Here is a 13,310-nt window from a genome sequence, read left to right as displayed (position 1 = left end):
TGTGGATCTGCAAATTAGCAATATCTGCATTTAAAAGCATGCACACTCTGACATTTGAAGTTTTTTCCACTGGTGACTAATAGTTCAGTGTTGTCTAATGTATTTATAACTCTGTCAGAACGCCTGAGTGGAATTACTATGTCTCTCCAGGTAGTTATCCAGTCTTCAATCCTTATTCTGTAGAGACTGACACCAGAAGTAAAAGCAGAATGACTGTGAGCAAAATTTGAAATCTGACAATAAAAACTTTGTGCTGGCAATTATCTAGTTATAGGGAGGCATGTAATAAAAAGAGACCTATTTTATCTGCATACTCATCCAGTCACAGATGTTAAAACTCCACCTAATAACAGCACGACCAGTTGGCATTGCTGTGATGCTTTACTTGCTTTCTGTGCTGGTGTGAACAGCATTAGTGAATGACAATGGACCACCACGTATGCACATGCTCTCACTCAGCAGGTAAAAATACACCAACAAATGACTTACAAGATCTAGGGCTGCTGCCAAAATGGAGGCATCAGGGATAGTGCCTGGTTCACAGCAGTTCAGGAGAAACTGAAAGCGCTTCATGCCTTGGCGGATTGCTCCCAGGTTCACAACATTCTTGGATTTTCCTCCTTCTTGGTTGGAGGTTAAGTGATCATCAAAGCTATGGCAACCTAAAGAAGTAGAGAGTACATAGGGGATGCAGGGAGGGGTAGGGAGAAGGGAACACAGTTTTTCACCAATAAAAAAAGTAGAACAAAATTCCTGATGCGTACGGTCTTGGTCTAAATCCCTTCCTCACCTTGATGTGCTACCTTGAAGATAACAGGGACATTTCTACAGTATTCATAACTTCCATGAAATAGGTGTACAGCAAGCAAGCCAGATTCTGGTCTTGACTATACTGATGTCTGCCCAAAACAATTCCACCATACTCAATGTGGAAGCCCAGGATCTGTTCCAGCATAAGTGAATCAGGATATGGCCCATCCTCCCCACTTCTTTAACACACATCATCTTGCTTACTGTCTGTTTCACCTGAATAATCTCCTATCTTACTTCTCTATTGCCTCTAAGTTTACCTTGAAGTGGAGTATGCAAAAACCTCGTGTATCAATTGAGGAATATACAATCTGCTAGGACAGAAAAATGAGTAGCAAATATTGAAAATGTTCTATGTGGAAATTAAGTACTGTCCTTTTTTTAGGCATACATCTTCTGCAATTACCAGAACACCCAAAGTGAGACTGAACTCAACTCCTAGGTATCATCATAATTCCAGTCTCTCCCACTTGAAGTATCTTGTACTATTTTGAATGGAAAACTCCCAAACAAGAGTTTCTTTTGAAAATTAAGCTAGCATCCCACTCCAGGGCTTCTTTCAAGCACGATTTTAAACTCCATGTACAGAGTTCACATGATAAATCAACTAATCCCACTACTGATTGGAATGCAGAAGATCATTATGCAGTCAGTACCCATAGTCGAGAAAGTGGTAGAAAGACACAGGTAAGAAATCAGGAAAGTAGTTTCAAGGTCAAGGTGTTTGGTCAAAATAAGAACAGCCAGCTTCTGGGCTTTTTGTGTTTATCCATAATACTCTCCCTGTTTACATACAATAGCACAAAAGTTTACAGAATACTGGAGAATAAAGCACTGAAGAAGAGAACATCAAGTGGAGAATTCAAGATTGGTTTTAAACGTGGATTGGAAAGACAAGAGGCAAAACATCAGCTCTACAGGACTTTGGGACTTCTCCTTCCTCAGGAAAGAAGAATGGCTGAAAATCAAAGTCCCTTTGAGATTGCACTCCCCAGAATTACTTGGAAAGCACTTATGTACCACAAACAATAGTCACAACAGAAAATGATAATGTGGATCTTCAATTTTCCCCTGAAGACAGAGGTGTATCAAATTTCAAGAGACTTCTTTGTGACATCTGTGGCTTTTTTCTCTCCAGTGAAGCTGTACGTAGTTTTTCAGTAAACAAAATGTTCCTATATTTGGAAATACTTCATCAGAATGGAACAAACAAACAAATAAAGTAGAAAGAACAGGTAGAATGCTTACATAAATGAGCAGGTACAAATACCCTTTTCTTCCAACTCCTCCTGTTTCCTTACAGCCTGCAGCATGCTACCTGAGCCTTCTTGCTATGGCTGTTACAACACTAACTCACATTTGAGGTACAAACAAATGTTTGATATTCAGGGCACTGTTAGGGCTGTGCCTGTATGAGATAAAGAACAGAAACCTGACTTTCTGATACAGAAAGACATGCCTAAGGCATCTCCCTAACCCTCACTATAAAGATCTAGCAGATGCTTTCTCCACCCAGGCTCAGGGGTACTACCTACCACCTACGTCTATAGCCCTTTGCAGTCCCAGCTTTGCACTTTGTTGAAGCTTTGCAAAAGAATCTTTCAGATTGTCCCCCACTATGCCCATCCTGGAGTAGCCTTGCTGTAAAGCACAGGAGCCCTTACTGGCTTAGCGTCAACGCGACTCAGCCCTGCAGAAAATCTCACCCAGTGAGCAAATACCATTTCCTAACACCGGAGGACACTGGATGCCCAAGTTCTTGCCCCCACAGTTGCTTCCTGTGCGAATGCAAGATCACCCTTTGGAGCCAGCATGTGCTGTGGTTCGCCTGTGCTGTTGTGCCTTGAACACCCTGGCAACTTCTGTGCTCACTCACAATGTCTTCAGTAAGTGTGCAAAGGAACATTAAAGGTCTCATGTAAACATACTGTAACTCACTTCTGTATATATATTTTGTTCTTAGTATTGGTAAAAAGATCATTAAAATAAACATTTTGTTATGCATGAATGTGCATATATTTATGTGTATATATATGTATACATATGCACACATACAGATATACACCCACACACACACATACTTATATACATATCCAACACAGAATTTCTAATGGTCTAGATGATATATCACAATGAAGATTACAATTCATAAATGATGTGACAAATTATTCTATAGTTTATTGGGGTTTTATTACTCTAATGTATTTATCCTCTCTCAGTTTTCTTTTAAATTTGGTCTACTGTGTTGAAAAACCCAAAAACACAAGAGGAAACACCACATGGAAAAAGCGTAAGCAAACTAATGGCACAGCATTATGAATGGCAAGAATGGAAAGGCAGAAATAGGTTCCAAACCAATGATATGAGATAAGACCCTGAAGGATTTAATAACATGCCCATCCACCTTCAACAGGTTTTTATTCTCTTCTCTATAAGCACATAAAACCTGCTGATATTTGTGGAAGATTCAGAAGCACTAGAAATTTGAAGGCCCTTTGTAACATTACTGTTCTACAGTGCTACAAACTGTCCCACCCTGAAAAGGCTTCAAATCAATTTCACTACACACATACAAGTATGTACAGGTAGTCATGTACAACTACTCTACTATTTTTGCTAATGGTACGTGGCTTTCATTGCATGCCAGAGATCCTTGTGGACATGGTGATACAACTTCCTTAACCATCACACTTTGCCTCATAAGCTTTAAATACCCTCCCTCTGCTTCAGTTAGTGACCAGGCAACGGCACAACTCTCCCCCCATCAACATCACTGGAAAATTTGCTTGTTTTCCACACCAACATGCAAGGCGCTCTGTTTTTAACCCGCTGCATTACTTTTATTATGGCATTTCCATTGCACGCCTATAGCAAAACCAAGCACGTGTCATACAGATCTCTCAAAGACCTGTAAAAGATGTCTCAAGTTTTCTTCATTAACTACATAAATTCTGATGTTAGAAGAAGGCTGAAGTATGGACCACACTTCCAAAGTTCAAAGCCAATACTAACGTGTCATCTGAGATTTGCATAGACATAAGACGTGCCACACATACCGAAGGCGACTTTTGATGCTCACAGCGCAAAGACTAAATCTGTGCCATTAAATCAAGAATATGGGCACCCTAGGTAGATGCAAACTCACAGTGGCATAAAATCAGCACTAGCAAGATGAAAAAAATATATTTTCTACAAGAAAATATGAAGGACATCTCACACGAGCACTGTAGAAACAGCTGTGGCAGTCTATAAAGATCTCACTGTCCCTCAGTTGTTTGTTCCCAGTAAGAGCTGGGAGAAAATACAGTGGATGTATTTCACACCTACTTCAGCACAGAGTAGTGGATGAAGAAAACAATGCAGTTCTTTCCACTGTGGGGATATTCACCTTCTGCTACCAAGCTACCGGGCTGATGCATGCTCCTTCTAAAGGAATGACACTTTTCACCTAGGAGCTAGTTGTAAACCACCACCAGTGTTTCTGCAGTGGTAGAATGATGACTAGTTTACACTGGCAACACATGCTCATACTTGCTAGTATCGCTTGCCTGAACAATGCCTTACATGCAGTACACTGCAGGTCTGGGACAGATGATGGTGAAATACATACAATGCCGTGTCAAAGTACAATGTCAGAAAATAAAAAACATAATGCCAGAGAATGTAACATACTGTAAAGCTACAGAAATCATGGTGAAAAAGAAAATCTACTCCTTTTTGTGTGTTTTTGGGAGTCAGGTCAGGTTTTCTTGAAAAAACAAGATACAAGGTTGTCTCCCTGACAACAAGGATGAGCTCTGAGTCGAGGACATGAGCACGTGAATGACTGCATGACATTTTAAAACAGAATATATCATGACCTTGTATTATTCATAAAGGCACTTTTCAAACATTGCTGATTTTGAAAACACATTACAATTAAATGTACTTTTGTGGAAAGGAAAAGTAGTGTTGTTACTATTATGTTGTGTGCTAAGAAAAAGGGACAGCATCCCTAATGAATGGTATGCAGACACTAGACATGCAAACACAGAAGAAAAGAGATAATTATAACAAGGTTTGTGCAGGGTTTTCCATTTCTGTGCTGATCTTTGCTAAAACTGTCAAATGGTCACAAATTGGAAATAAAAAACAAAAACCAAAAAACCTGATGGAACACCCATTGTTATATTAGGCAATGAAATATTTACACACCTGATTTTGAACTAAGTGCTTTGAAGCAAGCATCAATTTTTCAAGTGTATTGATCAAATTCAATTTGATTTAAAAAGCCCAAATGTATTTGCATAATTTATTTGGATAGTCTTGATTTTTTAAAAATTGACTTTACTAGGGTTTTTTTCTAAATCAAAACAAAAGAAAGAAGGAAGGGAAAGAAAATGGTTACAAAGACTAAAAAGTTGGAGAAAGCTAGAATGGATACAAAAACTATGGAGAAAGCAGGAAAAAAGGGAAAGGGGTAAAATACAGAAAGAAAGAGATTTTAAAAAAATATATAAAAGAAAGAAAAAAGGAGACGAGAACCCTGATTTCTAACCATCTTTTTCTTCTGTGTGATGAAGCTTGGATGGGTGTCTTCGGCAGGTGCGCCATTTACCAAGACGCTTGAAGAAATTCTCCTCTTCATCTCGCCCGTTGTCCAGGCCACCTCCTGGCCCCCCTCCTTCTGACAGCTTCACTGCGCTGGTAAACTTCACCTGTGCAAAGACAGAGGGCCTCGTCAGGCTGTGCTGTACCACTACCTCCTGGTCTTTCTTGCTTAGATATAAAGCATCTACAGAAGGGCTGTAACACAGTGGATCACCATAGCAACACAAGTGGGTCTGCACAGATTTACGTACGCTGAAGCTCTTCATCTTTTAAGCTTTCTGCTTAAAGGATTGGTCTTTCGCAAGAGGCTGTAAAGGTACAAAGAAGGAAGGAGACGTGTGACCAACAATTAAACCTTAAGTGTGATGACAGAGCCTGCATTTCTCTCTCAGTGAACCGGGGCAGGCCGACAAGTACAATGTATGTTCAGCTTCATCTTCACCGCGAGTCACAAAGGTCGAGTATCAAATTCCCCTGGCACTCTACCCTGAAGACTTCTGTGACCAAGTCTCACTGGCTGCAATGTCTGTGTTGAGTAAAATGCTTCCTTGGACAGCTAAAACCAGTCAGATCCTGTCTCTCCAAGATCTCTGGAATCCAGCCTGACACATTTACCTTGGAACTCTGCCTGATGAAAGACAGACGGTCGACAGAGCTGATATCGAGGAGATCTTCCACCCCGTCAGCCAGGCCAGAGAGGGAGGAACGCTTCAGCCAGTTCCCTGTTGCACAATAAGCCACTCAGGAAAATTCTGAAATGCTTCCAAGCAGAATCTATTTATTAGCAGTTGCAGTATATTTCTCCAGAGTGGCCATGCTAGGGTACGGGAAAATGCAGGGAAAGCGGAAGGCAGTGTTTTGATGTTACATGTAATAACTACCATGCAACGCTGGGTTCTGGGACTTGTAAAGGGTACATTCTTTGTCTACCAACTGCTATTTGGAATATTTCTCTTCTTCAGAGAGGAACAATGCCTGTGAGATTAAGGTACTAGCCCTACTACTTTAGAGACACAGATTCAATACTCTATTTTGCCACAGATCCTCCGCTACCTTTGGCAAAATGCTTACATTTCCCTTTGCCTCAGTTCCCCATTCATAAAATGGAGAGAGCAGCATTTCCCAGATTCTCTTGGGAGAATATACAATATATTTGGACAATAAGGAACTGTGTTGCAATATTTCTTAAGACAGATATATCTATCTGGGTTTCTCTGCACATGCAATATGTATATAGAATAGGAAGAGACATACATTTACCTATGGGGAGTTTGAGTTTCTTTCGAAGGGAGATCCGTCGGGAACGGGAGCGGGAGCGCCTGTCTGTGGTGGTCCCAGAGTGAGCAGTGGTGCACTCGGATGTGTCCTGCTCAGACTGACTACTGGTATCACTCGCTGCACTCTGTGACTTGAACATCTTTCGCCAAAAGTCCTTGCGTCCCAGAACAGCCCCCTGGATTTGCTCATCACTGAAAGAAAAGGGATGCAGAGCATGAACTGCATTTCAGTGAAGTTTGGATGCTCAGGGGAATGGCCTCCCTCCTGCAGCCCCCCTCCTAACCTCTATTCTTTGGGGTTGTTTCATTTTGCATTCCCAACATACTCTTCTCAGTGGGACATAATCAAGTTTGACAACATGCTTCAATATTGTTCAAGGCACAAAATAACCATCTTTTCTACCCCGAGGAGCTTGTTTGCTTAGCAGGTCATTCCAATTTTTAGTTCCTACACATGAAAAACAAATCACCTTCTTTAAGTCAAAATGACTCGTATGAGTAAGAGTACACTGGTGCTTTCTACAAGCATGTACACTGGAGAGCTTTTGGACATCACGATAGCCATTTGTGAATCTGCTGGAGTCACAGTTCTCATTAACATGTTGGAATGGGGACAGCATATTTTGCTATACTCTTGAGATCTCCCATGGCTGTGGCAGGGCTCAGAGCAGAACAGCTTGCTGCAATTCTGCAGAGCAGTAAAGGGCTTTGTGTTCTCCTTGCAGTTTCAGCAACAGTGAAACTTTGCAGGCTCAGTGAATGCAGAAGAATATGTAAGACAGAGCTCCGGACCCTTATGCAAGCAATGTGCAAGTACAGTGCATCTCAAAGCACTTTAACAAGACAGATGGGTATTCAAAAGCACAGAGAAGTTAAAGGACTTGTCCAAAGTTACTTTGGGACCAGTGGCCATTTATAAAACTTTCTGAAATTCTTAAGATCATTCAATTGATTACTTCAATATTAGATGGCAGAATTCTTTGGAGAATAGAGACTTCAAATGTGCAATGCCTAACAGCAAGTTGATTTGCTCATTAAGAAAGCTGGTACAGCACCTGTGCTGATAAGGGAAACGCAACAATCTTTGGAGACCACATGCCCAAGAAAGGTCAGGAATGGGCTGTCTCTTGGGAGGCAGTAAAGGATTAATGACCCTTAGCAACAACTTGGAAGTTGAAAATTAATGGAATCAACACCGCTGCCGCCCCCCCCACACCCCCCCACCCCCAAAAAGTACGAACTAAGCAGGAAGGACAGCTGTGATGACATCTCTGAGGAATTAACACTCTATTCGCAGCTATGGTAGTATGCAATACTGACAAATCTACTGCACTGCCATTTGAAAATCTCTGGTGGTTTCCCACCAAAATCAGGGTGGGTCCAGTTGGCAGCACTGAAAATAGGCAAGACCTGGGTGTTATCACAGCAGCTCCTGAGCAGACACTCGATGCGTTTGTTGTACCATTTAAAGAGATAAGTCCTTGCTGTCCCGCCCATTTGTACTAACCCCAGAGGGAAGCTGCCGGCAGTAATGCATGAAACAATTCAGTATTTACTTACTGTTCTGGGGTTTGCATTGGGCGGCTTGAGATGTAACTACGGCATTCATCAGGGGCAGCTGATGCCTGGCCTTTGTCAATGATGACGCTTCCCACCTCGGATCTATACAGACAGAATAAATCATCAGCTAAAGGCGAATGGATGGCCCATATCATGGTCATCACACAGCTACATGACATGGAAACCAGTGCTGCCGAGCAACAAAGCAGCTTTAGAGATGTACCCTTTCTTTAGCAACTTACTGTCTCTGTAGGTATCATTCATGAAAAAGGCATCAGCTCTTAGAAGCAAAGCCAAAGTTCTTAGAAGTTTTTCAACTTTCTTAATTCTTCTTCCCAACATTTTAATACCATAAGCCTCAAAGCACCAGAGAAAATTTCTTTTTGATAAAGAAGTATGTCAGGATTATATTTCTTCTGGGACTTGGTTTGCATACCAGGGTTTACCTGTCAGATGAACAGTACTATGGATGCAATGCACATTAAAAGCTATGTTCGCACAGTGTTTTAGGACTGCCACTATGCTTCTTACTTCTCTTAACCTTTCCTCCTCTGAGTGTTTCCACTACCTGCCATTGCCTTTCTCTTACATATCTTGTAGGAGAGGGTTAACACTTTGCTGCAAATCCATTACTGTCTCAGTTCATCAAAATTTAAAGGAGACAGCTGCCACAATACAATGATGTATATCAGGAACTGACATCTGCTATCAAGACAAAACACACAAGCCCTTGGACTTTCTACACTTGTGTTCAGTGCATGTAGGCATACAGCCATGTGCCTTCTCCATTCTAGACACCCACCTTTTGCTCCCAGAAGGTTTTGGCTCTTGCTCCACTTCCTCTGTTTTTTTTCCTGGTATTAACTTTTCAGCGCTGTCTAAGAGGGCACTGAGTGCCACTCTCCGAAATACATTCCCATGAGCCTCCTTGATAAACTGGACCAGCTGTCGGATATCGCAGTACAAGCCCTGAGTAGCAAGACATCATGAAAATGAAAGAATCCAGTCTGCAGTTTGTGAAGAAGCAGTGAGAATCGATAGTTTCTAAGATACTTCAGCAGGCCATTACTTCCTCCAGTTGTTGTCTGATATACTCTCCATGTACAGGGGTTTTGTTTTCTGGCTGGGATCAAAAGCTGGAAACTCCATTTAGTGCACTCAGAAGAGGCAGACAATGAGGAGCATTGCTGTTATGGAACATGCTCTGCAATGGGCTACAGCAAAGCTAGAGGTATCAGAGGCTAAAGCAGCTGCAAGATGAGGGAGCTGCAAAGATGACTTCAAGCCTATTTTATACCATTCATGTAGCCCATAATCCTAAAAGGCATGAAAAAGATGAAGGAGGGGAGGGAAGTAGAGTGCAAAAAATTGCATGTTTTGTTTCAAAACCAGTGGGTGTCTTGGGATTTTTCCTATTTATTTTAGAGCTTTACATCATGGTAAGAGAGAGGAATGACTCACTCATTTCCCAGCCTACTCCTACAGTCAAGGCTCTTTTTAGTTCTGAACATACATACACATCTGTGATGTGACAAATCACCTCTGTAGCTGAGGGCAAAGGAATAGAAGGAACAGGTTTACAGGCCCTGGTTTTTAATCTGTGAACTTTCCTGAAACATCTTGGATTATTCTGAAAATTCCCAGCTAGGAACTGCACAGTCAGCTTTTAACAAAAACACCCCAAACAAACAAATAATTGGATGTGCATGCCGATTAAGGCTCTTTTTCATAAGATATTGAACACAAGATTTACTTTAATGACACAACAGAAAATCTTCACATATACTCTGCGTACTGTTTTCTCCATACAGCCACAATTAATAGTGCTACACTTAACATTTCACCTTATATACTAGCTAAAATAGGGTTCAGAAATATATACAATTTATACAGAAAATTTATTTGGCGATTCTAATGTAGATCCAACAATGGTGCGTGTTTTTCTGTATCCCACCACTTCTCTCATCTCTGCTGAGAAACATTCCAAAAGAGTAATATCCATAAGAACAAGAGGTCTTGGACACAGGCAGACTACTCTTCTGGTTTCAGATGTTATCATGTTTTCCTTCTCCCTCTCCCTTTAGATGGACTTCAGTGCCTCTACAGCTCTGCCGTAAGGATGGAGCACAAGAGTGCTTTTCAGTTGCTTCCATGAAAAATCCAAATTTCTGATAATGAAGGAGGTGGTTTGAGAGTACCTGCTATATTCTGCACTATTTTGGAAGAAGAGAGCTCTTGTCATCCATTCTACTGACTGCTCTGGGGAGACAGCACATAGGCAGCAATCAGCAGCACCCTACTTGCCTCCAGGTGTTTGGTAAATTGAATGTTTGTCTAAACCTTGGGAAGACCTACCAAACTGCTGTTCAGTAACTCACACACTCTACCATGGGTGGGACACATCCTTAAGCAAGTAAACTGGCTTTAACTTTGCTGAAAATTGATTTATGCTGGCTGTGGTCTTGTTCATTAATCCCTTGCTCCAGACTATGATACTAATCCATTTGGAAAAAAAAAAAAAAAACAAAAACAAAAAAAAAACCCACAAAAACCAAACAAACAAAAAAAAAAAAACAAACCAAACAAACAAAAACCCAAAAACCAAACAAACAAACACAAAAGATGCTTGAACAGAGAAGAAAATGCAATTCAGTTTGCACAACTTTTATTCTGGCTAAGTCCCCAGGACCCAAGGCAGTCATGCAAAGAGGGCATCACATTTACATCATGTTTCAGCTGTGACTGCATAGCTTGCTATGCTCAAGGGATTTGACTAAACTGAATGAATTCTTTAATGTATAGCCTCACTGGTGACACCCAAGTGGAAAAGTAACTTTGTTAACATGAAATCAAGCGCTTACCAGATTTTCTGGGCTGTGCAGCTCATGTGTGGTGGAAGCACACCGGGTGATCAATGACTTGAACATGGCACTCACAATAATACCTTCTACGCTCTGGGCTGTAGACTTGTTGTCCACTGTTGTGAAATTATTCCCAAATCCAGCCTTGTCTGTGAAATTCAGGTACAAGCAAGCCCCCTTGTTAGGAACGGTTTAAAAAACGAAGGCTTAAAGACAGATGTGAAGGGATTCAGATACATGAGACAAGGGCAAGTCCCCACCTAATAATATATGCTCAGTTCTCACAATCCCACCCCACAAAAATAAAGCAGAAGGGAAGGGTAAAGTAAATGAGGATTAAAACTTCTCAGAAACAGTTGTAGTATGAAATAGGTTTGAAAAGATCAGGACTACTCTGGCTTCCTTTTATCCACATCTCTCATTTAGAGATGCACAGAACAAGGCATAAAATTTGAACAATATCTCTGGCTTTTCTATTTACTATTCTAAAGGACAAGAGATATTTGATTAAGCTGAAAAGTGACAACAATCATGAAAAGAAAATCTTATGAACTACAGGAATGCTGCTCTTGCAAGGTGCACAAGGAGACTAAGCTCTCAGAAAGAGTCAAAAAAGAATTACACGTTTATATGGATAACAAGAAACATCCCAGTTTCATTACGTGAGAGAAAAAACCTTCAAAAGCTGCACGAACTGCCATGCTTCAAAGCATGAGCCAGTCAATAATTGATGAATACTTGGTGAAACTTCCTATGGGTATCTTCTTCACAAAAGCCTGCTATATAATATTTTTTGATGCTTTCTCTGAAACGCCTGGGATCAGAGGTAGGCTAATAGACTCTTCAGACTCCCCGAGTGCTTCAGAGGAGCTATTCCTACTCTGTAAAGAATCACTGTTAACTGTTGTTGCATGCGGTGACCAAGCATAAATATTTGGTCATTCTAATAGCACCTGGAATAATTTTCCTAACATTAAGAAAAAAAACAAACCACAAACATATATATACAGACACACACACACACGCTTGTAACTGCAGGCATGTGCATCTGTGTATTCAAGTTCTTGTTTATTCAATCTGTTCTTGCTATTTACTGCCTCACCTGAGGCAGCACAGAGGGTTTTAACGCTCAATTATATCTCCATTCAGAATAAACCCTGGATTAAACAGGCCACTCCAGCTGGCGCCTGGTCATGTCATGAAGCAGAAAAATTCCTGCCTGAGGCACAGTTGCATGCAAATATTTTCTTTGAAGAGCCATGAACAACAGGTAGGGTGAATAAAAAGAGAAGCCTCCAATTTCAGGTGCACTGGGTGATACAAGATCACTAGGTGAGATGACTGGGTGATCAAGCCAGAAGAGATCCAACTCCCCTGACTCACACAGGCTGAGGATATGCTCTGTGTAGTCTGAGGATAGTAATCAACATCTTTTTTCTTTTTTAAAGGAAAAGGGTGTGGCTTCTTTCTGGCAGTACAGTTTAGGAATAGTCAATCAAGAATTTCTGCTGCCAGCTCTACTTACTGTCAGTAACTGGCTCCATGCAGAATCCCAGTAAAGCATGCAGGAAATCCACCACATTATTGAGAGAATCCCTGTTCACATAATCCCTCATGGTCTGCCGGAACTGCATCTTATCCAGTTTGTACAGCTTTGTGAGGCAGTTCTGAGCCTGCAACGATATCCATCAAATCACATCACATCACATCACATCAAAGAATGTGTTCAACTTTTGCTAAAAGGAACAGGGTATTTTTTGCTGTTGCTCAGTCAGTGCTCTGCTGTGCTGTCTGAAGTAACTCCCCCTAGGAGACACAAAGTTCAGGTCCTGTAACAGAAGACAGGTTTGCCTCTGAAGCCAACAAGAAATTTGGCACAGGAGACTGTACTAGTATCGGTGCCACTGTTTGAAGATGGTGGTAAAGTCACTGCCAGCTACATCTGAAGGCCTCTCCTCCTCTCCCCAACCTCAAGGTAAAAATCTCAACTGAATATGAATGAAGTAGGAATGTACCACCTCAGTCAAAGCTTACTGCCTTGGTGAAACAGGTTCTTAGCCTCAGGCATCTGATTTTCAGCCTCTGGTTCAGACCCAACCCATTTGATGCACCTGTACCCAGTGAGCAATTTATATCATGGAAAACATTAACTTTTTATTTAAAAACTATTAATTGTCAACTTCTTATCACAAAAGTATCCTTCATACTGGGA

At 41.1% G+C, this 13,310-nt stretch overlaps 1 protein-coding gene across 14 annotated transcripts in view; it reads right to left on the bottom strand.

Moving 5' to 3' along the window:
- UNC80 (unc-80 homolog, NALCN channel complex subunit) overlaps nt 1-13,310 on the bottom strand; it is a 135,058-nt gene that overhangs the window by 88,584 nt on the left and 33,164 nt on the right. For 8 of the 14 annotated variants that reach the window (XM_033008950.2, XM_042783868.1, XM_042783864.1 and 5 more), the window contains exons 15-22: nt 12,624-12,771; nt 11,099-11,247; nt 9,040-9,206; nt 8,238-8,339; nt 6,655-6,869; nt 6,016-6,122; nt 5,348-5,507; nt 490-662 (exon numbers count right to left, since the gene is read on the bottom strand). In XM_033008950.2, the coding sequence (XP_032864841.2) occupies nt 490-662; nt 5,348-5,507; nt 6,016-6,122; nt 6,655-6,869; nt 8,238-8,339; nt 9,040-9,206; nt 11,099-11,247; nt 12,624-12,771 (1,221 nt within the window). The remainder of the gene's footprint in view (nt 1-489; nt 663-5,347; nt 5,508-6,015; nt 6,123-6,654; nt 6,870-8,237; nt 8,340-9,039; nt 9,207-11,098; nt 11,248-12,623; nt 12,772-13,310) is intronic. The other 6 variants (XM_042783869.1, XM_033008964.2, XM_033008965.2 and 3 more) reach the window with 3 other exon arrangements.

The sequence above is a fragment of the Tyto alba genome, unplaced genomic scaffold, assembly GCF_018691265.1.
Source record: "Tyto alba isolate M040663 unplaced genomic scaffold, T.alba_DEE_v4.0 Super-Scaffold_7, whole genome shotgun sequence".
Lineage (NCBI taxonomy): Eukaryota > Metazoa > Chordata > Aves > Strigiformes > Tytonidae > Tyto > Tyto alba.
This window is presented reverse-complemented; position numbering and strand designations above follow the sequence as displayed.